The 25,308-nt window shown below is 33.2% G+C and overlaps 1 protein-coding gene across 2 annotated transcripts in view; it reads left to right on the plus strand.

Moving 5' to 3' along the window:
• The first annotated feature begins 10,683 nt into the window (after positions 1–10,683).
• The window catches only part of LOC143214431 (aquaporin AQPAe.a), a 47,355-nt gene continuing 32,730 nt past the window's right edge, over positions 10,684–25,308 (plus strand). The window contains exons 1-2 of one of the 2 annotated variants that reach the window (XM_076435496.1): positions 10,684–11,644; positions 14,508–14,637. In XM_076435496.1, the coding sequence (XP_076291611.1) occupies positions 11,549–11,644; positions 14,508–14,637 (226 nt within the window). In that variant the 5' untranslated portion in view covers positions 10,684–11,548. Of the gene's footprint in view, positions 11,645–13,610; positions 13,632–14,507; positions 14,638–25,308 lie in introns of those variants that run through there. The other variant, XM_076435505.1, reaches the window with a different exon arrangement.

The raw sequence follows: 25,308 nt of genomic DNA on the forward strand, positions 1-25,308 counted from the left end.
TTTTATTTTTTGATCATGATTGCTTGATACTGTTCTATTTTTTATTTTCAAAAGAATATTTTCAGCTAGAGGAAGTACAATTATTATTTCATAACTATGTTTGTTTATTTTTTTTTTATTTCTAATTACAACGTTACCAAATATAATATAGATAAAATTTATTCCACATGCTTTATATATAAATTTTGATTCTTCGGTATATAATAATTTTATTAGAAGTAGAAGAAAGTCCATCATTTTTTTTTTGTAATGTTCCCATTAACACTTTCTTCAACAAAGTGGATTTTCAATGTTGGAAATGCAAAGATTTCTTCCGAGTAAATATTTATAAGCGTATGTATGTAATTGATGGTTTCCCTTTCAGTTTACAAACTATAAATGATACATTAAAAGAATTTCGAATATATAAAAGATAACAAATTTTGTTTATTCATCAATGTCGGATTTTATGGACTCAGTTTTAATTCATTAATTAATATGTTTTACAGTATTATCGCATAGCATGAGGACAAATGTAGGAATGACCACAGGCTGGAGGAATGTTAAATAAAAGAATAAAAAATAGAACAGACACTGTAAATTTTTCAGGACGTTTATTCAAATTTGTAGAACACTATTTCGCAGCATTTAGTGCTAATTGCGATGAAAATAAAAACGAGTCTGTTAACAGCTGGTTATTTGCTAGAGGAGTTAAAACATCTGAACTGGAAACATGGTTTGCACGTTTGTTTTCTTGCTTCGTTGTCTGCGAATATGACCTTCTCTTCGAAGTTTGATCTATTCTTTGCAAAGCAGTTTTTTCCACGTTTAACAGTATCCTTGCAGTAATTTAAAAAATTTTTTAATTTGTTTTATTCATTTAATTAATTTAATTTTTCAATTCATAGCGTATAAATTTTCAATTGATACATTAACTGAAATTATTTATCACTGAAGTATCAAAATTATTTTAACTTTTCAAATTGGTCTTTTATTTTATGAGATTACCAAACTTGATTTATTAAATATATCTATTTTTATGAAATAATTGAATAGTCAAAATCAGTTTTATATTCCATCATCTTGTTTTCATCAGTTTAGATGCATAATTTATTATTCAAATGAAAATTAAAAGAAATGTTTATACTTCATCATCTTGTTTCCATCAATACACAATTTATTATACAATTGAAAATATTTTGTAAAGTAATATATGTATTTGATCGTAATTAACTCACAGTTTATAAATCATGCAACGTAATATTGGCAGAAGTGAAAACGATTTAAACTACACCATTCAGTGGTAAACATGTTATGTGATAATTTCCATAAGAGGGGAGATAATATCTGTATCTCCGCGTTATTTTTTTCATTTTCACTGCGGTATTGTATATCGTATGCTGACTACACTCGTTTCTACGATAATATAATTAAATACAACGGCAAGAAAAATACCGGTCCTTCACGGATTAATGAACGTAGAAGTACACCTTTTTGCAATACGAGTAAAACAATCAATGTATGCATATATGCTTCAGCCTAACGGGATTATGGCTTTCATCAAATAAAAAAACGACATGAACACATATTCTATTTATTCTTACTGTATAATACCATACAAATTGCTTTTGACACTTGAATTCATATTTCAAAACTATGTATATATTTAAAAAGTTAGTTACAAAAGTTATAAAGTTACAAAAGTTAGTTACAAAAAATTCGAGAATATGACACATGACACTCTTGAAAAGAATTCGTGGTGGACAACATTCTTTCAAGGAAAAGAATTTTGTATAATAATTAAATATTTATATTATATTAATTATATAACATATTTATAAATATATTATACAATAGGCTCGTGTACGCAAACGTTTCCCTTCTTAGGTTCCTGCGCGTAACTACGTATGTACATATATCTTTTCTCTGCTTGCTTTTCTTCGCTTTCATCGAAATCCTGCGTATATATTTGACAAACCTAAAATCATTAAAACTAGGCTCTATTTATATAAATATATAAAGAATAAATTATTTCGAGAATCCCTACTATTCCCAATAAATTCGAGAATCTCGAAATTTTCGGGTACCCGTCCCGATTCCGAAAAAATTGCGTGTTCCCGTCCCGACCCGATATTTCAGGTTCTCGCACACCCCTGGTAATAACATATTTGTACAAAATAAATTGTTTATCTCCTTGTATGCAAAGCAATTCATTCTCTCAGGTTGAAAAACGACAACGTAGGTTGCTAATTAGTTTTCCGTACGAAACCTGTGATTCAGAACATTACGAGTTCTGTATTGCCGTCTTCGTGGAAATAGTTACGTTTAAAATAATTAAACTGCAGGTGAATCGCATTTGCCTTATTCTAGATAAGCGATTGAATCGATGAATGGAAGTTTTCATAGAAAACGGTAACTCTTCTCAAAACCCGCGAAGGTCATTCAAATGATTCATGAGGCGTTATGAAATAATGTGATGAATTGTTTGATGCGGTAATTACTGAGCGTCTCGAAATTTCCAATTAATAGTCTCAATTGATGTTCGTGATATGTTTCATTATGCTTTCGACCCAGCCTCGACTTCGATCATTGAAAATCATACAAATGAATCGTGAGACCTCTAATAGATTGGTATTTGAAACGTGTAAACAATTTAATTAACATTTAAGCATGCTTTTAATTGTAAATGAATTGCATGTTCTCGTATTTGTTCGTAAAGCACATGAGAAAAGTAACAATAAGGTTAAAGAATTTATGTTCGAATTAAACATTTATTTAAATTTATTATACACAAAAACATTAAAACATTCGAATGAAAATAAACCTGGTTAGACAAATTGAAATTGAATTTCACTTTCATGCATTTTTCGAATGCATTTACTTCATAACACACAATTGCGCAATTGTTATTTATATTACGCAATTGTACTTTATTCACTTTTGAGATTTCTCGTCTTTTTTTGAGAAAAGTGTTCCTAAACCAAATTGAATTTACAATAGGCCATTCGATAGCTTGTGCCAATTTTCAATCCTATATGTCGACATGGGAGGTAGTAATGAGGTGACAAAGAAAATCTGGTTTCTCCGTAATTTCTCTTATCCTCTGCAATTGAAAATTCTAAAGAAAATCAGACATATTTTGGCTATTAGAAAGCACAACTATGAAGATCTCTGAACATCTCCACAGAAGTTTGGTGGGGACGATCCAGGAGTGGGAGGTCTAATAGAAATGATCGTTAATTGTCAATAATTTTACTTTTAAAATCGCTCTTTTTAACACCCACTTGACCGGCATTTTTCTGTAGTCATCTTTTTGTTTTTTCTTATATTTTCGAATAAATTATGACGTCATCTTTCGTTAATGTTCATGGATTATTTTATTTCATATCAATTTAAAAAGTTATTTATTTGCTGTAGGACATAAATGATTTATTTGAGTGATATTAATCAATTTGATTACTGGTTTTCCAGATTGCTGGTTTTTATGCAAAATAAACATTGAATTAATTGCAAGATACAGAAGCTGTATAGATATTTATTTCTTTCCTTAATGATTGTAATGGGTTGAAAATATATATAGGGTCTTCGATTAAGAAGCGTCGCTTTAAATTATAAAAAACGTCGTTTTTTTACAATTTACAATTTTGCTAATCACGTGTTGAAGAGTGACAAAATTTAAAATGACACCTTCGAAGGGAAGACTATTTAGTACAACAGTATGTACAAATGTTTGAAATTGGTGAAATTAAAATATGAATGTTGATACTGACTTGTGTAAAGTTCTTTTCCATTCTTGATCTAGAAATTGAACGTTTCAAAATTTCATTTTGCATAAGCATCCGCCGTCTAATCAGTCACGCTCATGCTTCAATCGAAGATTCCCCATATCTAATTGGTATGCAACAATACTTCCCTGCCGTCGTTCCTCTTATTAGATTGACAAGTTGTACTCCTTACCCCCTTATTTGCCCAGCATTCTTTCTTGACGTCCGATTGGACATGCAGAATCACAGCCTACGAATTTAACGGTTTACGTGGAAGCGTGCACAGACCGCATCTTCTGCTATGCAGACAATGCTGAACGTGATTATGGTCTTGCATAACGTTTGCAGCTATGTACATAGTGAAGGAACCGTTAACAGTCACCACCGCTTAATTCTTAAAAATCCTTTTACGTTCACAGTACAAATTATATATCTGTTAACTCTCGATAGGTTTCTCAAACACACATAAAATATTAAAGACTACTTGTTGCGTTCGAAATAGTAAAACAAGTTTTTCCTTCAAAATTATCAAAATACGTTTTTAAAAATCGTGTTCAGTTTAATAAACACATACATATATTTCTCGGAAAATCACTAAAACAAATGGCTATATTCGCAAATACGTTGCTTCGTCTTGAGACTTAGTGTTTTTTCTAATTTTTTCTCTACAAGATATAGAAATACGTTTAATTTTCAGTCTCTCGGCCCAGAGTCGCCAGATGAGGGGAAGGAGCACGAGCGGAGGGGAATTTACCCACTCTCCTACCGGACGCATGCACGACAGAGACGAAACGCGTCACGTGACCGGGCCGCGGCGGATGCGTGGGGACTATCGTCGTAGAACGCGAAGGTAAGTAGAGAAGAGACTCAGTTTACAATAATATTGTTCTCTAACGTTATACGTATGTATATTCACATCGTGTCCTTCTACAGTATTTTTTCTACTATAATTCTGTTATACAGTGACTTCCACTAATATTCGGACACCCTTAAAAACACCATAACTTTTTTAATATTGGATTATGCGATTTGAACTTTTTTTGAAAGCTAGAGCAATTAGTTTACTACAGAATGAAAAAAGAAATTTTTTGAAAAATAGCATTTGGTCGGAATTATATAGAAAACACAAAAAATTGCATTTTACAACTTTTTTGTGCGGTCCTATATTGAAATTTTAAAAAATACTGTTTATAGATCTGTGTCAATTATATGCACTGTGAAAGTTGCATCGAAATCGGTTGATGCGGGAAAAAACGACAGGCATTGAAAGATGTAAGAGTCCTTAGAATTACGTACTGCAATTGGAGGCCGAAAATAATGAAAAACTGCAATTTTTACCATCTTTAAACGTTTGGAGCTCATTACAACGTCGACAGACTTTGATGAAATTTTCAGAATATGTTTAATTGATGCAGATCTACGAACCGTGTTTTCTAAATTTTTCATATCAACCCACATAAAACAGTTGAAAAATACAACTTTTAGTATTTCCGACAACTTGCAGTTTTTCAAAAATTTTTATCACGTTGTGTAGCAAACCAATTGTTCTAACTTCTCCAAAAATTTCAAGTCGTATATTCCAATATTAAAAAGGTTATGGTGTTTTTAAGAGTGTCCGAATATTAGTGGGGGTCTCTGTATTGTATAGTTACAATAAAAATCAATAAAATACTAAAATAAAGTAAAATACTTTTTAGTTTTAGACCATAACTGCTATACATATACATGGTTTAAAACAAGGTGCTTCAATTACTTATATCAATATAAATTACTTACATATTAGATCAATATATAATCAATATAAATTACGTACTTATTAGATAATCAATTATATATAATCAGTGTAAGTTACTTACTTGTTAAATTAATATAAAGTCAATATACATTAGATACTTATATTATAGATCAATATAAAAATGAGCACACTTAAACATAAATACAATAAAAGATCAGAAGTGTTAAAAACTAGTTTCCAACAAAGTAAATTGTTCAGTGCCATTTTCAAAAAGAAAACGTTTATAAAAAGATCACTATTCTACTTGAAAACAGTGATATAATTTGCAAAGAAAATTCGATCATGCTCGATCAGAATCAGATATAGAAATGATTGTACAGGATGAATCGCTTCGTAGTATTGCGGATTGATCGTACAGCCGATTTGCATTTCTAAATGTAACGAGTAACGCCTCCGCTGATTCTCCACTTGAAAATGATTTAATTCGTTCATATATCAACTTCCCTAACAAGATTAACTTGCCGCATTATGCTAATCAAACGTGACTCGTTTGTTGCGAGAAGTATAGTATGAGTTAATCAAACGTTTCACGTCTCTTAATAACATTGTTTCATTCAGAATGATACTATAATTGGTGTATTATTAGATCTTTTTTGTCTGGGAACACGTAACTCGTAAAGAATAATTGCTGTGTAACTGAAATAGAATTGTAAACTCGAACTTGAGCTGTGTAACATTGTTACCTTGCAAAAGATAAGATTATTTCCGAGGCTAATCCATAATAAACTAAACAAATACCATTCTACACTATCTGAAGAAACCTTAAGTCTGAAGACCAGTGAAAGACATTACCGAAGAGTAGTGAAACATATTATTTATTCCTTCATGTAATAAATAAAACAACAGAAAAGTGTGAAGAATATTTCCACGTACAATACGTTTCATATACTTAAAAACAGGAGGGTCTTGTCATTAAATTAGTATTGATACACGTCGCAGTAGCGAGGCAAAACATTTTTCACAAACATCGAAGCATTACTGTATTTGTTATTTCGCGAAAATAGCAACCGGAGAAAAGTGAATGCATTCGTTACGCTAGGAAGATACAGTCATCATTAACAGCTTTTTGTTAGGTATACCATATGCGTGTTCGGGAAATGCATAAAACCGGCACAACACTATGGCCATTTCCCTTCGCCTTTATGAGCGATGCGATTTACACAACGGCACGGCACATCTATCAAGATTTAACTACAGCCGATTCCACCGACTACTGTCACAATCCGCAGATTACGATCCGAAATGACTTTACACACAGTAAGAGACACAACGCGGGGAGCATTTCATATTTCATCCCATATTAGGGCGTCGGGGTCCCCCGGTTAAGGAAAAATTGAATCCGCGAAGCGTAGTAGAGATCCTGGTATTTCATACGCACTGCGCATGCGCCTGCGCGGTAACACGATGTACTTTCTTGGAAATAGTATAACAGGATCATCATCATTACCACTCCTTTCACGAGCTCGCGGCTGTCAACCTCGGTTTTTCTCCGCGGCAAGAATCCGTCTGATAAGAAACGTATTTCTTTGCGTGTATGTATGTCTGTTAGTATATGTGTACGTGCTGTTGCGTTCCACATTTTACCCAGACGGCCGTTCTCATCGTGTGTACGCGCAGGTCATTACTAACAATTATCTTCGTTCTAGTAAGCGCGTCTTCTTCGCAGAAATCTAATTGTTCTTCAATGTCGACGACACGGCCTTTTCGTTTATTTATTCGAAACCGCTCATCAGTAGACTGCAAATCTTTATGCCAAATAAAAATTATCTGCTTCGATTGCAAGAAATAGAAACTAAATTGAATGTTATTTCTTCCCTTAATAATTATAATAAAGGAGAAATCATATATTAGCATCTTCAATTATTTAAATTTTTCAACAATTTTCAATTTCATCTTCTCAATTTTGCTATGAATGCATAAAAATCCTCAGTCTACTCATTAGAGATCCCTAGATACGAATTAAAAGATGGAATTATTTTCCCCACTCCATTATTCCCTAATCTAATTGTAAATCTAAATCGATTGAATAGAGTCTAGAATAGAATACGATTTTAGATACTATTATGAATTATAGTTGAAGCGCAATAATAAATAATTTAGTACGTATATGTACCTATATGTATGTGCGGTGCCGTATGTGCAGTGATCAATATCGAAGCTTAACACGAAATATAAGTTTCAATATATTAATTGTGCATACCAATGCAAGGTAGAATTCACCAGTCTCTTTTTTACTAGTAACAAAATTGGAAGCTCTATTCGAGAAAATTAATGATATTTTGTAGTTTCTTAACAATATTTCCATTCACTCCTCACTATTTTTAATCTGTTTAGAAAAATGTTAGCATTTTTAAGTCAGATTCATTATGAAATTTTTATATTAACCCTTATCCGTCCTCATTTCACGAACTGAATTTGTCCCTCGGTGTCAAATTGATACAGTGATAAAATAACAAAGCAAACAGTTATTTGTCGATGATTTTTTATTCAAATTGATGAATTAAATTTACATCTTAGGTTTTTTGGTTATGTGTTCCGCAGTAAAAGAATAAAAGTCACGAAGTTTCGGACTTTACGTAAAAATAACAGAACAGTATAACTTATTTCGAGAAAACTGTGTCAAATTGACACGAGGGACGGATGAGGGTTAAAAATACCATCTTATACGAAGAGATATCCGCAATTCAACAGACAATGGACAGGGTGATTGGCAATTGTGGCATAATCGAAAAGGAGATGATTCTACAGAAAAAATAAGTTTGAAAAAGTCGAATATTTTACCACATTTTTATTAGCTCGCTTTCTTGTTTGTTTGTTTGTTTATGTAGAATTACGCCCCTTCCGCTTGTACCACCAGCTACCTATCACCCCGTATGGAATTATATTAGTACGCGCCTCATATACACGGTGTCCAAAAATGTTGGAAAACCCTGAAAGGGGTGGTACCTATGATCAGTTGAAGTAACTTTTTCCTTCGCGAAAATGTTCTTCGCGGCTTTTTTAAGGAGTTATTAACGAAAAACCACGGACCAATCACTACTAGTGTACCGGTTCCCACATAGTGGGGGTATAGGTTCCCCACTATCTATAATCTCCCTAACCTCTCCCTATCCTTCATAGGAGTTTGATTGGGAGAACCTGGGAGTAGGGGGAGGAGTCATCTGTATCCGCGCACTGATTGGTCCGTGTTTTTCGTTAATAACTTCTTAACAAAGCCTCGGAGAACAATTTCGCAAAGGAAGAACTTACTTCGTATGACCTCAGGAATCTCTCCTTGCGAGGTTTTCCGACATTTGTAAGACACTCTGTGTGAACTTTGGATTGTGGAGAATTTTTATTTTACAAGAAAGACATCTCCAATTTACTTACTAAATTAACAGACGCAAAATATTCGTTGTGGATCGTCGCAACGAGTGCAAGGCACTGCAGGTGTGACGTCCCGTCGCGCCTCTTTCTCATCGAATCCATCGACTGACCTCCCGTATGCTAATTGTGCCGATTTTATCTGCACGCGAGCTCACCATTGCTGTAATATCAGTTAACGGCTTCCATATAGGACGTCTAGCAGGAAGTCTGAAAGGATTGAGTATTGATTTGCACCCGAATGGAAAGGAGTTTTTTCACATCGTTTCACTCCTCCGGGAACACCGAATTTTCCCGCCGTGAAAAAATCGGCCGTCGCTTTCCGCCGTTCACAATTCACCTGGGGGGAACCTTGTTCACATGGACGACCCAGTTGCAAATTTTATCACTAGCAAAATCTCGGCCAGGCTAGCCGGTAACAGCAAAGGTGAGCCTCGCAGGCGATGATCGGAAGCCTCGGTCGAAGACTGCTTGGCCGACCTTCAAAGAAACTCTTATCGCCGACCTTGATATCCTAACGTCAAAGACGGGATTACTTTGTGCGAAGTGATTGCGATAAACCGTTCGGGTACAATAAAGCGACTACAACTCACTGTTGCGGATGAAAACATCAATATTGCGGACAACCATTGTAAAACCATTCTCTGATGCGGCCGTCCGAGTACTCGGTACAATCGTGTGATACAATAGTTGACATTGCTTTCACCTTGGTCCTAAATACAATACAATAGTCCTCGACTTGCGCGGGTAATTCATTTCATATGAATGTATATAATGTGTTTAGTCGAAATAATTTTGTTTAATTGTAACTATCAAAAGAATGATTCTGTTCGTAATGTATCTATTTCACACTTTTGAATTAACTCGAATTGAGGGAAAATAGGGAAAGATGTTACCCAGGCCTTCGATAGAATGAGACGTACCCTCTTGTTCTTCCGCAGACTCTCGTTTTCAGGATTGCAAGGGTGCGGAATGCGCCTTCTCGTTTCTTGACAATGCATGCGATGGGTTTTTTCAGTAGTCAAAAGCGCTAGATAAAAGATCAATCTAGGCCGCGGTCGTCCTCAAAAGTCTTATTTTTACGTTTACGAGACGTAATTTGCATTACTCGGAAGCATACAGCTACGCATGTAGCTGTTTTCATAAAGCTGCGACGGCTACATGCTGTCGAACAATGCAAATTATGCCTCGTAAACGTAAAAATAGAACTTTTCACGGCGATTGCGGCCTAGACTCATTTTTTGTCTAGCGCTTTTGGCTACATAAAAACCTTATCTTTGCATTATCGAGAAATGAGAAGCAAGAAATAATATTTATATTTCGTTTAGAATATATTAAATAAAATCATAAAGTGAATTTTCCTTTATTTCGGGTACCTTGGAGTGACTTACGAAAGTGTTTGCAAAAGATTGTTTTTTTCGATAATTTGATGGAGATGTAAATTTAAATGCGCAATCAATATCACATTAGTGAACCAACATGAAAAAATGTATATAATTTTGTATATAGAGTGCACTGGCAACTGAAGAGTAAATGTGAAACAACTATAATTATGTAGAAAACTGTTGAATTTTTTATTTCTTTTCCGTCTGTGAACTGTGAATGTCACACATGATGAATTATTTATCAATTATTGACTAAAAATGATGACATGCTTCACGTTTTTAGATTTGAATATTTCACGTGCAACAGAAATGCAGGCTGTCATCGATTCTATTAATAAAATATAATTCTAGTAGTGCGCGCAACGTACATATTTCTAATATTTTTAATCATATTCTATTTACATTTAAATAAATGTACATTTAAATATAATATGATTAAAAATATTTGAAATATGTAAGTGCAATATGTAGTACGTTAAAAATAATAGACTGTTGACGTATGTAAATAATCGTGTGTGTTGCAATAATTTTAAACAGTAGTATTTAAGACCTCAGATAATATCATAAGTAATGGATTTACCATGACGTAGGTCCTACATTATGCATCAAAGTTCTAAATAACAGGAGAAATGAACTGATCTCTTGTTATACATAATAAGATTACACGTTTACGATTTGAGGAATTAGATATACAATCAAGATGTCGTCGATACGCCGAAAGTTATGTCGGAAGGTTTTAATTTTATTTAGAGAGACCACGAAATGATGGTTATACATACGTGTAGGACTTGGGTAACGATCGTGTCCACCGTCAATTGGCTCCGGTACACTAAAGGTTAAAGAAAGCTGCACGCGAGACGGAAAGTTAAACAGGTGGAGATCAACTGGTCAAAGGCGTTATACCATCGTCGCAAGAAAATTGATCGGAATACGTTTGTTTTTATGTGCCGCCATCATCTCCGCGTCAGACACGCAATTGCAGAAGGGTTGCTGTCAAGGTCAGCGTGGACAGTGTATATATACGACGGCATCAAGATCGGGTGGTCACGCTACATTCATGGTTAGTAAAGAATCCGTAGCGGCGAGGAAGCTACCGGTTCAGCACCGCCCCATAGGATTTCGCGTGTTTCCGCGCGGCTCGGACGTAAACTTTGGCACGTGGACCGTGTGGTAGTGCGCAGTGGCGAGGTTTATGACTAGAGCACAGGCCTCGGCCACGCTAAAGAGGATCGCTCGTGGTTGTGGTATAAGTCGATTGGGGGATGCAACGGTCAGTGAGCAAGAAGCCCTCCTATCTGAATCTCTGGCACGAGTTTTTGACCATCCAACCGACGGTCAAACACTGGGCCCGGAATCCTGTGAGTCCCATCATTTTTTCGATATTTCATCTCGATCATCTGTGATCCATTATACATGTGTATACCGTTGTTTCGGGTAGTTAAAAAGTTTCACATGCACCATGTCGTGCGCGAAGAAATTACGGCTGTTGCTTCACACCTTGTCTTGCTTCACAACATCGCAAAAATTCATGTTTCATGTTCGCGATATCCCTCGCAATATCAACACATTGTCGACCGAAGACACTGATTGGCGCCTTTCTTCAAACTCCATCTGCCTCTTAAAAGTTTAACAAATTTACATCAGTGATTATAATTTTATTAATCCTACGTGTCTGAACTATAATTCGCAATTTCAAATATTTATGAAGTTTACTATTGTGTATATATGATTAACACTGAACCTACCGCTGCCGGTCAAATGACCGGTTTTATATTTCTCATTTCATAATTATTGAAATTATGAAGTTGCTTACGTGGAAATTGATTCGATAAAATTCTGTATCCAAGCACATATTGTTGTAAAAATTTCAGAAAATCTAAATAAATAGAGCATCGTCATTTTTGCAAACTAAAACATGTTAATCGCTTTTAGTGCTCGGTAGGTTTAGTGTTAAAGGGTCCAGCTTTTAGGTTGAAAGATAATCCCCCAAAATTTCAAGTTGCTAACCTCTCATTTAAGGATAATATATGGTGAACACCCTCAACTTTATCATTTTTTTCTCGGTTGTTAATTATGATATTAAAACAAAAAAAGTAAAAAATACAAAATACTTATTCTCCTATTGTAAAAATATCTGTCAAATTATTTTTGGATGAATATTTACATAACTTTATATTATTTTTACATATTTATATCTACATATATGTTTACGTATTAGTAATATTAAGATAAACTAGAAATGATTAAATTATCAAACATAATCACAAAACTTAAAGAATCAAAGAACGATACCAGTTTTGTATTAGAAAGCTTATTGTACGAAGAAGTGAAACTGAATTTCTTCATTCGGCTCGGATCTGTTGAAAGTATAACGTGTAGGAAATGGTAATACAGTGATAAGAATAGCAGCGATCTTATCAAACGGTAACTTCAGAATACGAGATGGGAAAGCGTCATCGAGGTGCATTTAGGTCGCAATGAAAATTCATGCGCTACATGAGAAAAGACTGAAGTGTCCCATAAACGATGCAAATTTGACAATAAGATGCTTATAAAGGTTTCATTACAGTATGGGCAAAGGTTTTTTGGCAAACGTATCTAACATATCTGAGCTAACTGGAGTGAAATAGAAATTTATTTTCTTTTCTAATATGTTACACATTACACACAACAGTATTTCTAAATTCTTCTAATGTTTTTACTGTTTTAAATCCGCTGTCAAGTAATAACCTGTAATACGATTTTTGCAAATGTTTGTTGTTGAAAAACATATTTAGTAATTTCAAAATCATATATTACATCGTTTGTTTTATGAATTTAATAAGATCTCCATGGTTTCATGGGATGAAGAATATTAATTTATTATTTAGAACCAACTAAATAAATGAATCAACAGTATTCATTTTGTAATGTGTTTGGTCTAAATAATTTTGTTCAATTGTAACTATCAAAAAAAGTGATTCTGTTTCTAATGTATTTATTTCACACTTTTGAATTATGAATTTGAATTCGACGTACCCTCTTGTTCTGGCACTTAACGGTGTCGAAAGAGTAATTTCAAAAGAAGAAGAGGGAACAGAAATTTCCTATTGTTAAAACAAACATTGACGCCGTTTCTCGAGACAGAACCGTATTGACCAACTGAGTTCAGGTATCGGAAACCACCACTGATATTCACAACGCGAGGTTCTAATAGATTGAATTTAAACGTCAAATTAGCGACGCACCTTATACGACCCGGAAACGCGATCGGGTAAATAGAATCCGACAGTGGTGCGCAGCAGACGGGATTAAAATCTCTTAAATCGCGAGAGTTGCTCGGCCATTTCAACCCTAACAATGAGTGTGAGTCATGACAATTACAATTTTTCTTTTTAACCTGTTAACAAAGGATGGTGGGTTAATTATTTTTACACGATTTTCTACTCCAAAATGTAATACGAGATAAAAGAATTTCAAAAAATCATTGTAAAATAATGAAATTAATTTCAATCGTTTTAAAATAATGAAATTAATTTCAATCGTTTTAAAATAATGAAATTAATTTTAATCATGTTAACATAACGAAATTAATCTTGATCATTTTAAAATAATGTACTTGCTCAAGCTTCATATTACTGATTCAGCTTGTCGTCGAGTAGATGAGATTAAAAGAAAAAATCATTTTAAAATAACGAAATTAATTTTAATCATTTTAGAATAATGTACTCGCTGAAATTTCATATTACTGATTCAGCTTGGCGTCGAGTAGGAGGACAATACTATAACTAGACTGCGGATTTTATGCATTTATGACAAAAATGGATACGTACAATTTAAAGCAGTCGACATGTTAAAAATGTTTAAGGACATTGACGTATTAGTTTCAGCTTAATAGAGGATAATTAAAAGAAGAATACAATTTTTATTTGGCTCCTGTGTCCTGCAATCAATGCAAACATTTTTTATTTTGTATAAAGATCCACAGTCTAACTATAACACACACAATAGTTAATTTTACGGGAATTTCTATTTTCTTTAACATTTTCGAACGTCCTTAATTATATTTATATAATGAAAATCCCATAAAATTCTGACTGCATTAATTTCTGTTCTAAATGGGTTAACAGTTATTTGTACGTGCAAATATGCTTCAGTGCGAGCAGCAATTCAATTTTATGGATATCTAAAACTCCGTTGCTAACTTTTGACCGTTGGTAAATAAATCTGTATTACTTCCAGTTTTACAAGTCCACTGGTATTATGAACGTGTCTACCGTGTTTCCGGAGGGATACACTGAAACAGAGAGACCGCCACGACACGCATCAGCGAGCGTAAAGGATGATGAAGAAGTGCACGATAGATACAACCGTGAGTACTCGAATAGTTCAAGCTTCATGTACAAACGATTTTCTGTCGTCGTAAAACACCGTAACGATTTTTATTATAACGAAATCTCATCTCGTCATGTGCAACATTTATAATTAGCTTGCGAATCTTTATGCAAAATAAAAATTCTCTGCATTAGTTAATAATATAATTATATAAGGAATAATAAAAAATAATCAAATTTACATTTTATTTAGTTACATTTTATTTTTATGGGAATTATGAAAGTGCATTTATTTATAAAAAGTGTAGTGGGAAAAAGTTTTAACACAGATAGATTAGAAATTATTAACTATAATTCATCGTAATATTTCATTTGCAACAACTACTTTATAAATAAAAGTCGAAACTGATATTGTAGGTAAATAACTGCATAGAAAATTATGTAAGAACCATGGATAACGATAGAGGATAAGGTCAAAGATAGGGAAATTTTGATTATTAGAATAGTGAGATTGTTAGACCTTGTAATGACCTTGTAAAAAATTCGTAAAAAGATCACATACAACGTTTGAATCGAGATCCATATCTTTTATAAATATTTAGTATTTTTGTAATGCAGCTAGCATCATTTCTAAAACGATCTAAATCTTTTTGCTCAATCTTTTTTGCACAAGCCATCCTCGAGATATAAACTGTCAAAACACGTCACCGTGATTAGCACGACTCTACCTATACTGTGAGGACGTTGCTTGATTAAACTATTTACATCAACCTTGATAGTTCATGGTCTGATGTTAGATACAAAAATATGCAATGAAAATTGTAGAATTCCCTTTAGAAATTTAATATTTCATAGCGCTTCGCAAGAAGGCTGAAAGTATAAATAAGTTGTTCTATCTCATGTCATTTATTTTATTTTCGACAGTTTCAGGGTAGATATTGTCTTTGACACGTTCTGTATATGTATGTATAGTCACATAGTCCATGTCGGCTAATTTTTCATTCATATTGTGTGATTTGTATATATTATTATATTTATTATTATATTGAAAATATTTATTATATTGCAAAAGATCTAGTTTGCAATTAGTAGGCTAATAACTAATTAATAGTTTTTTGTAGTTTAAGTACTAGTAAAAGTAATTAATAACTAACTAATAAAGCTAAAAAATAATTAAATATAATCTTTTGAGTTAGCTAAATGCATACATACATGGATAGAACAATTTTGAACCTGTTTCTTTTTAAAATAAGGCTAACGGCAAAAATTTGATTCTACTTAATTTATTTATAAGCCCAACTTTAAAGGGAAATGTTGTCCAGAATTGTGACCTTGACAACATGTTTCAAGGTCATTGAAATCTGAGGGTACGACCCTACTCGACAAGTTTACCATTTTCTTAAACGAAATGTACGGATTGAACACAATTTGTTTTAGAGACAAAAGATAACCGTTTGCTTCGACCCCAATTAAACACGCTTCATAAAATTATTAATATACGATCGGATATTTTATGTGTAAGAAACTAATAATTAAATGGCGTATTCTACGCAAGGATCAGGCGTAAAGACCTCGCTTCGTATCGTAAGTACACGGTATCGTGCAGCCAGTTGCATACCGGTAAATGTATTTCCGGTGAGAAAAAGTGATTCAGTATCTGTTAGGCGCGTAGAAAATTTTTCCGCGGCAAAGAATTCCGCGAGAATCAGCGTTATTTGCGTTTATGTGAGATCCCCGTTCCTTTCCGTAAGACCATTGTGCAATTACCGTGAAATTAGCTGACACATGGTGTTTCGTCTAACGTGCGCCATTTTGTAGTGTATGTGTGTGTGTAGAATCTACTCTACCATATTTCTGAGTAGGGACCAAAAGTAACAGTTATTCTAAAATTTTCTACGATCAAAATTATTAATATAAAGTTGATTATTATGGAAATTTAAGATAATGTACACAAAATATAAAGAAAAAAATTAGAAATAAACTTCTTCCATCGATAACTGTTATGAGCGATCGAAATAAATTTCTCTCATTGATAACTGTTATAAGTGATCGAAATAAATTTCTCTGATTGATAACTGTTATAAGTGATCGAAATGAATTTTTCAATGACTTTTTTCTTTTTGGTTATAACAGTTATGGTCCCTGTTTCCGAGATAATCATGAGAAAATGGCCTCATTTTTGTTTAACAAGTTCGCCCTGCAAACACAAAAAGTTGATCAAAATATTCTGCAGTTAGTTCAATAGTCATGCTTGAATATTTAACCCTCACAGCCTTTTCTAATATTTATTAATTTAAAGTCGCATCAGCGTTTACGGCAATAGCGACCACTGTTACATTAGCCCCTTGTATTTTTACGAGTCACACTCGTCATGAAGATTTGAAACAAAGTCTAACAAATATGAATGTTACGTCTTTCTTTTTCAATGAAATAAAATTTGATTCATTCATAATCAACATTTAAGCATTCAAATAAATGTAGCCATACAAAAAATATAATTTTTCTTTTCTTTTCTACGACATTTTTCGGGATAAAGACGTTTTAATCACTGGAACTGTAAAGAAAATGATACGGCAAGGGGTTAATTTGTGTTACATACAGGGTGTCCCAAAAATGTTGCACTTCCTTACATAGGATGATTCCTGAGGTCACTTGAAGTAACTTTTTCAGTACTTCGATTGAAAATGTTTTACTCAACTGACAAGTAATTAAAACTACCTACTATAGATAGTAATTTATCGACAGAGCAGTGAGAACACAATCGCAGTTAATATAAAATTGATTGGAATGTCTCTCGGTAGGTTGCGTACTGTCCAGTCGAAATTTTAAGCTCTGTTACACCCTGTATTCATTATATTAATACTCTGAATTACAGACTACATATACTTATTATAATTATATACCTATAAAAACCATGATAAATAATTAATTATTGTGGATAATTGAAATTGAAATAAGATCTAATACAAAGTCCATTATTCCATTATATTTGGTAACAATCTATATGAGTGAATAATATTTTAATTATTTAAAAAGCACTTTTTATATTTACAAATATAATTGGTTGTAATATAACATGAATTGAAAACGTGATATACCCAATGTATATTTTTGCGTATAACATTGATGTTATCTCAGTTTTTCAATTATACGTAAATTAATGCCATTAGTTGCAGATACGTAAATCTTTGAAAAATCTAGTCAGATCTCTTATCGTAATTATTCACTGCTACTTGTGCACTCATCCATCATTCTTCGTTCCATGATCAATGTTCCTTTCACTTCATTGCATGCACATCATTTCTTTAAACTCCATCTGCTTCCTAAAAGCTTGACAAATTTTCCATGCAAACCAGACACCTTAAGATGTTATTTATTTACTTAATATTAACTAAATTATCTATTTACATCAGTGATTATGACTTCATTAATTCTATATTCTATAATCTATATTCTGAACTATAATTCTCAATATCAAATAGTTATGAAGTTGACTATATTTGTGAGTCATTAATGGGGGGGGGGGGTCCAGCGACCTGCATGATAATTTTTATCGATATCGTGTGCAAAACATAATGCTTTTAGGTTCAATGATAATCCCCTAACATTTCAAGACGCTAACCCCTTATTTAAAGATAATATGAAGGTAAACACCCTCAACTTTATCATTTTTTTTCTCGGTTGTTAATTATGATGTTAAGATGAAAAGAAACGGAAATACTCGAACTTACCTTCTGCATTTCATATATTTTTTTTACAATTGTGAGCAAATTATTAAGGGTAGAAAAAGTTTATTTTTTAGCTGTGGGTGTTGCAAGCAACCCTTTGAATGACTCCTACAAAAATATTCAAGAACAATGTGTGTGAAAGTTTCAAAATGATTGGATTGGTGGAACATAGTTGAGTAATTGTTAAACAAATGAGAAATTACGCCATTAAATTTCAAATAACACATAATCTTACTTTATTCATAATTTAATAGAACAACATAACGTTATTACGTTATAATAGATCAATTCTGAATCAAGTAAGTTTATGTGTTATTTGAACTTCAACGTAAATTTTCAAGAGAACGGTTCATTTTTTACCGATGTTTAATTTCAGAAGTATATTTCTCTGGATGAATAGAACCCTTTACAAACATAAAAAAATTGGACCTTGAAAAAATCTGTCAAGGTCAATTTTGCACAAAAATTTTGAACAGATCTTCGCCGATGCTAAGGTGTAGAATTACGCTGTAACGGTGTTTACACATAATTTCTTGACACCCTGTACAGTTAATAACAGCCCGATACATCTGTCATAAAGCTTTCAAAAAGTTGCGTGCTCGATGCCTCGATTCTCGATCCGATCTCTCTCGTTTTCTGGGGAGTAGCAGAAATCTGGTACAGGGGAATGATTCAACAACAGCATTTGGAAATTTCCAGATTTCACCTTGACTTTGATTGCACGTCGCACGCGAGCCCGATCGTGCGAATCTCTCGGATAAAACGAACTACTACGTGTTACGTGTACTAAGTAAATCTCCATTCGACGAGCTCAGAATTCTGTTTACCGTGATGCCTCGCTCATTTCTCATTCATCGACAATTACCGTTGCCCAGGAAAGAGCTCTAAGCAGTTTTTCGTGTTGCCGCCGGCGCTACAATGCAGACGCTAGAATTATCGCCGATTCACCCAATCGTTTATGCCGATGATTGATTGAGCCGATTATTCTGTCATTTGTTAATCTCCCACAACATTCAAAGTACCTTTCCGCTTGAATTTCTGCTTTTCGTATAATTTTATTCGTCAAATGTTATGTTGCTTCTATTTTTAATTTTCTACTAATGTATCGTGTACACAGGTTGAGAGAAATGGGAAAATCTTGAAATTGTTTACTTGAACTTTCTTAAAGCTAGCTTGTGAATGTGTTTCTAATCAAAAAATCTTTGGAATATAAATAATAATTATTTTTACTTTTCATTTTTATAAAATTGTTGTTTAATCATTACTTGAATTTCCTTGAAGCTAGCTTGTAAATATGTGTTCCTAATCAATCTTCGAAATATAAATAATAATTATTTTTACTTTTTATTCGTATATCATTTTTATTTAATTTATTGAATGATAAATAGTTTTAAAAACAGAACTATTTAAACAACAATGATGTATGTGCATCAAAGATGAAAGTAAAGATGTTCTTAATTTAGTTACTAATTGATAAAAAAAGATATCCCATCTGATAAGCTCTGAAACACTTTCCATGATTTTTAAACACCTCTTATCCACGATTTTTACTTTTCGTTCTATAAACTAAGCATTTTAGTAGCCATCATAAATATTCACCTTATATTTCATGGGGAACAATGCGTCGTTAGAGAGCACAGCGCAGTAGTTATTTTCCGTGGATGAAACTTACACGCGATGCGGGATAAATTATATTACTAATGCTTTGTTTGTTAATTCATATATGCGGCTTATGCTACGCGATTTCTCACATTCATTTTTCAATCAGAATTTTGTGAATATCTATCTCAGTGTCGAGTGGTATAATGTAGCCTGATACTATCACCTACAAGAGGCGGAGGTTCGAAACATAAATAATTCACAAATTTCACGGCAATTTCCGCAAATTAGCCGGCGCACGTTAATTCTATTATAAGAATTTGTGAGACAAATTAGCGAGTTTGATGAGAGACGTCTCCTATAACATTGAATCTATTTAATTAGCCAGAAACATGGAAAATAGAACAGGAAATTGTATCGTCAACATTATTATTAGACTGTGGATTTTTATGAGTCGTAAAAGTTGTTTGTATCAGTTGCAAGAAACAAAGCGGTATTCAAGAAAAAATTATATTAGCTGCACGCGTTAATTTCAGTCTTTTTCAAACGTTCGTGCATAGTGACTTAGAATTATAATGGTCACATTCTTCCACATTTTTGTACAATTGTTTATTGCTATCGAGGTATTTAAATAACCAGTTTCATTATCGACTGGTAACATACTTCATATTTCGTGCATACATAAAGAAAAATTAAAAATAGTAAGTACACTATATATACTAAGAATATACCAGAATATACAATAATATACTGGAGAATACACTGGAATATACTAGAATATACTAAAATGTACTAGAATATACTGTCTGTGCACTTAATGTACTAGAATATACAGCCTGTGTACTAGAATATACTAGAATCTACAGTCTGTGTACTCTAATGTACTAGAATATACAGTTTGTGTACACTTACGGACTTATGTACGAATAATAAGGAATCCGCAATACTAAATTTAAAATATCTCCCAAAGTAAAATAGTTTTCCGACACAAATAGATTAATACATTTTTATTCAGAGTAACGAGATGCACATCGAATAGTGAGTAAAAAATTGGGATTCCATTAAAAAAATAAAGATGACCTTCATGTGTCCTTCATGTGTACACTTACAAACAAAATAACGAAAGTTTCGTATGAAAGATTTTTTCAAATAACGAATAGTTCTCGAGTTGTATTGATTAAAATAGGACACCCTGTATATATGTAATAGACAACAGAAAATTCCATCAGATTTTCTACTCTTTTACATAGGAACAATGAGCATCTGTTGCAAGTATGATGCGAATAACCGCAAAGGTAGTTGGTGTTTTTACCCGTTCCTTCCTAAAGTGTTTAATTTAATGAGATACGTGATCCCGTATTATGGTTAAAGACATTACGTGTTTACGGTGCGTAACGTGGCTCTCGAGAAACACATCACGATAGCAAAGGTGTAAGTATACAACTGAAGCCTGCGTGCTCATTTAAAATATCACCATGAAAACGGTTTCTTTGATCTGCCATTTAATTGTTTTCATATTAAATACGGTTGCAGCAGTCAATTTTGATAATTAAGAAGGAACATGGATTACCGTTTTACGTGTCAATAAAATGATAATCAAGATACACGCGCCCGAATACATACATACGTATCAGATATTCAATGGAATAGCGTTTAATAAATATGCAGAAGAGGGAGGAACGAAAATGTATGACCTTGGATACTCAATTTACAAAACGAATGAAACTATTCATTTATTCTGCAGGTTTTTCACAGAGTATGTAATTATACGAGTTTTAGAGTCAATTAGGAGAAACAATATTTCGGAATCTTTCTTCTTGTATCGATCTGAAAATTTTGATGTAATTGTGCTTCTTAAAATTTAAAAAGTTTAACCAAAAGTATGATTAAAACTATTTAGAAGGAATCATTGAATTTTGTTTTTGTTATAATTGTTTAGTCAAATTTCTTCTTATCTTATTTTTTCCTTATGGTGTCAATCAATATGTAGATAAAAATGACTGAAGACTCAGGTCATTAAGACTTTGTAAATAGTTGAAGAAAGAAAAAAATGATTCATTTGAATGATTACAATGATTTATTTATTTAAATAGATTCGTTCAAATTTTTAAATTAAATTTCTTCTTATCTTATTTCTTCCTTATGGCGTCAATCAATAGGTAAAAATGACTGAAGACTCAGGTCATTAAGACTTTGTAAATAGTTGAAGAAAGAAAAAAATGATTCATTTGAATGATCACAATGATTTATTTATTTAAATAGATTCGTTCAAATCTTTTAATTACATTTCTTCTTATCTTATTTCTTCCTTATGGCGTCAATCAATAGGTAAAAATGACTGAAGACTCAGGTCATTAAGACTTTGTAAATAGTTGAAGAAAGAAAAAAATGATTCATTTGAAGTTTGTGTAGACGCCGTTTCCGCGCCGGAATTCCGGTTGGCTGAGTTTTAAGAGTGAACCAGCAACAGGTACACTTTTTCCCCTTATATCTCGGACAAGGTTTACCGATCTTGGTGTTCTGTAAGGTTAAGGTTACATTGACGTAAATACGCTAAACTTACGCGTTACATAAACCTATTATGTACAACCGGCATGTCTCGGCAGATTTCTCTGTGAAGTAGCATAAATTGAATGCCAAACTTTGATGTCAAAAATTATGTTCCACAAATATTCATGGAATATATTGCAGGATGTCTGAAAGTGGATTTACATATTTTATAATATGATGTATCATATAGCAAAGAACATAATCCGTGTAATATAAAATACCATTTGTTAGTTAAGTCATAGTTAAGTTAAAGTCAACTTCCATTTTGTAAAAGTATTCTGCCCAAAAGAATGATCAGAAACGAATTCTCACATGCTGAGATAATTTAAATTTTCAACGCTTCTTGATTTCATAATAAACGTGATAGAACAATGATTCCAATATTGAGAATGTGGTAATAGACATGATAGCAAAAACATTTCTTCTGTGATTAGTGAACATTGGACAATCAAGATTGTTACTTGAGTTACTCGAACGAATAAAAAAAGAAACTGCACAAAGACATTTTCATTATCAAATAAATTTTCTACTTTACAAATCAGGTTTTACAGGTTGTCTAAATACTCACACAAAGTAATTCATATTACAGACTTAAAATACAGTACAGCCTTGATCTAAGAAAACGAAAACCGTAGGATCTAAGAAACACGAATATCCCTTCCACTGCGAAGCATACCGCGATGTCACAAAAATATAGTACAATAGAACTACAGGATCTAAGAAAGTGCACTATGTGAGAAATATATTTCAAGGAATGCTAAATTAATTCTTTACCAATTGAAATGTAATCGAAGTATTTTCTTATTTTTATTGGGACTTTGTTGCGAACGCCAATGTAATCGATTTGCATTTTTGTTTACGATAAAAGGATCCGATCGAATGACGGTGAGAAGTCTTTCCTCTCGCAGGTGTTGCGCGTGTCGTGTAATGAAACACCTCGCAATCAGCAGACACCAACGCGAATCTGTCGCGTAATTACGTATTTCGCCGGTCGAGCCGGTTCAGAGCACGTGCTAAGTTAATCAATCCAGTTAGAGCGAAGACTGGTCGTTATAGCAGTCTGGCAAGCAAGGCGCGGACAGAAGCCGAATTTTAAGTCAAGGTGCTTAAAAACATTTCTTTATGCTATTGTTTTTCTTATTTAACCCCTTACCCTACAATATCGTGTCAGACTCTTGTTGAAGATTCTGAACAGTGTCTAATAAATATGTGTGTTATTAATTTCCTTTAAACCGAGATGAAATTCTATTTTGGTTTTGTTAATGTATAGTTATTGGCGGACATGTAGGCATACAATAGATATAAATTTTCTGCTTCTGTAGGAAATTACGAACTACAAAAAGAGTTCTAATCACTGAAACCGTGAAATAAATCGTAGGGCAAGGGATTAATGTGCATACGGTCCTGTGTTCCAGATCAAAGTCTACATATAGCTCTGGGGGACAAATTGAATTGTACTGATTTTTTGTCAACATAATAAATTAAAGTATTTGTTTGCAATTCTACAAATTAAATTAATACGGGATTTTTACGTTTACAAGGCGTAATTTGCATTATTCGTAAGCATAAAGCTGCACATGTAGCTTTTTTCATAAAGCTGCGACAGCTACATGCTGCCGAATAATGCAAATTACGCCTCGTAAACGTAAAAATAGGACTTTTCAGGGCGATTGCGCCCTAGATTGATCTTTTATCTAGCGCTTTTGACTACTGAAAAACTGCACCTTTGCATTACCGAGAAATGAGAAGGGGTATGCCGCACCCTTCCAATCCTGGAAACAAGTCTACCCCCTTAGCTAGATACACCTCGAACGGCAAAGTTATATCGTCGTAGAATACCAACTACAGGAAATTCGAAAGTATGTGATAAATAGACAGCGGATCTTTATGCAAAATAAGAATATTTTACCTGAATTATAACAAACTGGAGTGAAACAGACTTTTCTTTGTCAATATGGATAAAAGGTTGAAAATAATATAACAGAATTCTTAAATTCTTCTAATGTTTTCACTGTTTTAAATTACACCTACTCATTTCTCATGTAAATGCATAAACATCCGCAATCTAATGATAAATAAAGGTAGACTCTATTATATTAATATAGATTGATATGTTCTGGATTAGACTCCAGGAAATGACACTCTGAGTTTTAACGTACCTAGAAATGCGGGGGCGATCACTGACGGTATAGGTAGCGTTTGGCAAAACTGATTGACAAGAACTTTGATTACCCAATCTTGCTCGAACTAACGTCATGATACGATTCGTACACTGCGTTTGTTCACTTGAATCAACCCGATTAATAGGAGGATCCATGTCCCTTATATGTATAGCACCAAAATCATATATCTTCGAAAGGGTCAAGAGTCACCAACCGAAACGTCCGCATACGTAACAATTGTAAGAGCTTCGTCAAGCAAACGATCATGTTTGACTGTGACTCACTGATTTCACTTACGCGATCGGTTGTTATGTATCAGATTATCGTGCAACAATAGAATGCTTGCAAACGTAAATATTAACGCAAGTGGACATAATCAGAAATGGACTGATCAAAGAGTTAAATGTTCAATCTATCAATCCATGCTCAATTAATTTTAAAATTGAGAATATTAAGAGGGTTCGGAAGCCAATCAGTGTAAGTCACCGAGCATGAAAACTGAGATAATAATTAAGTGTTTTCAAACTGATTGTTAGTTGTACTATTTATTAACAAATACTACTTCAGTTATTAACTTCAGTAGTATTCAGTAATATTTATTAACTAGTACTTACACACTTAAGTAGAAAACGAAAATATTACTCTGTTGTGGTTCAAATAGATTTACTTC

The sequence above is a fragment of the Lasioglossum baleicum genome, chromosome 1 (assembly GCF_051020765.1).
Source record: "Lasioglossum baleicum chromosome 1, iyLasBale1, whole genome shotgun sequence".
Classification (NCBI taxonomy): domain Eukaryota; kingdom Metazoa; phylum Arthropoda; class Insecta; order Hymenoptera; family Halictidae; genus Lasioglossum; species Lasioglossum baleicum.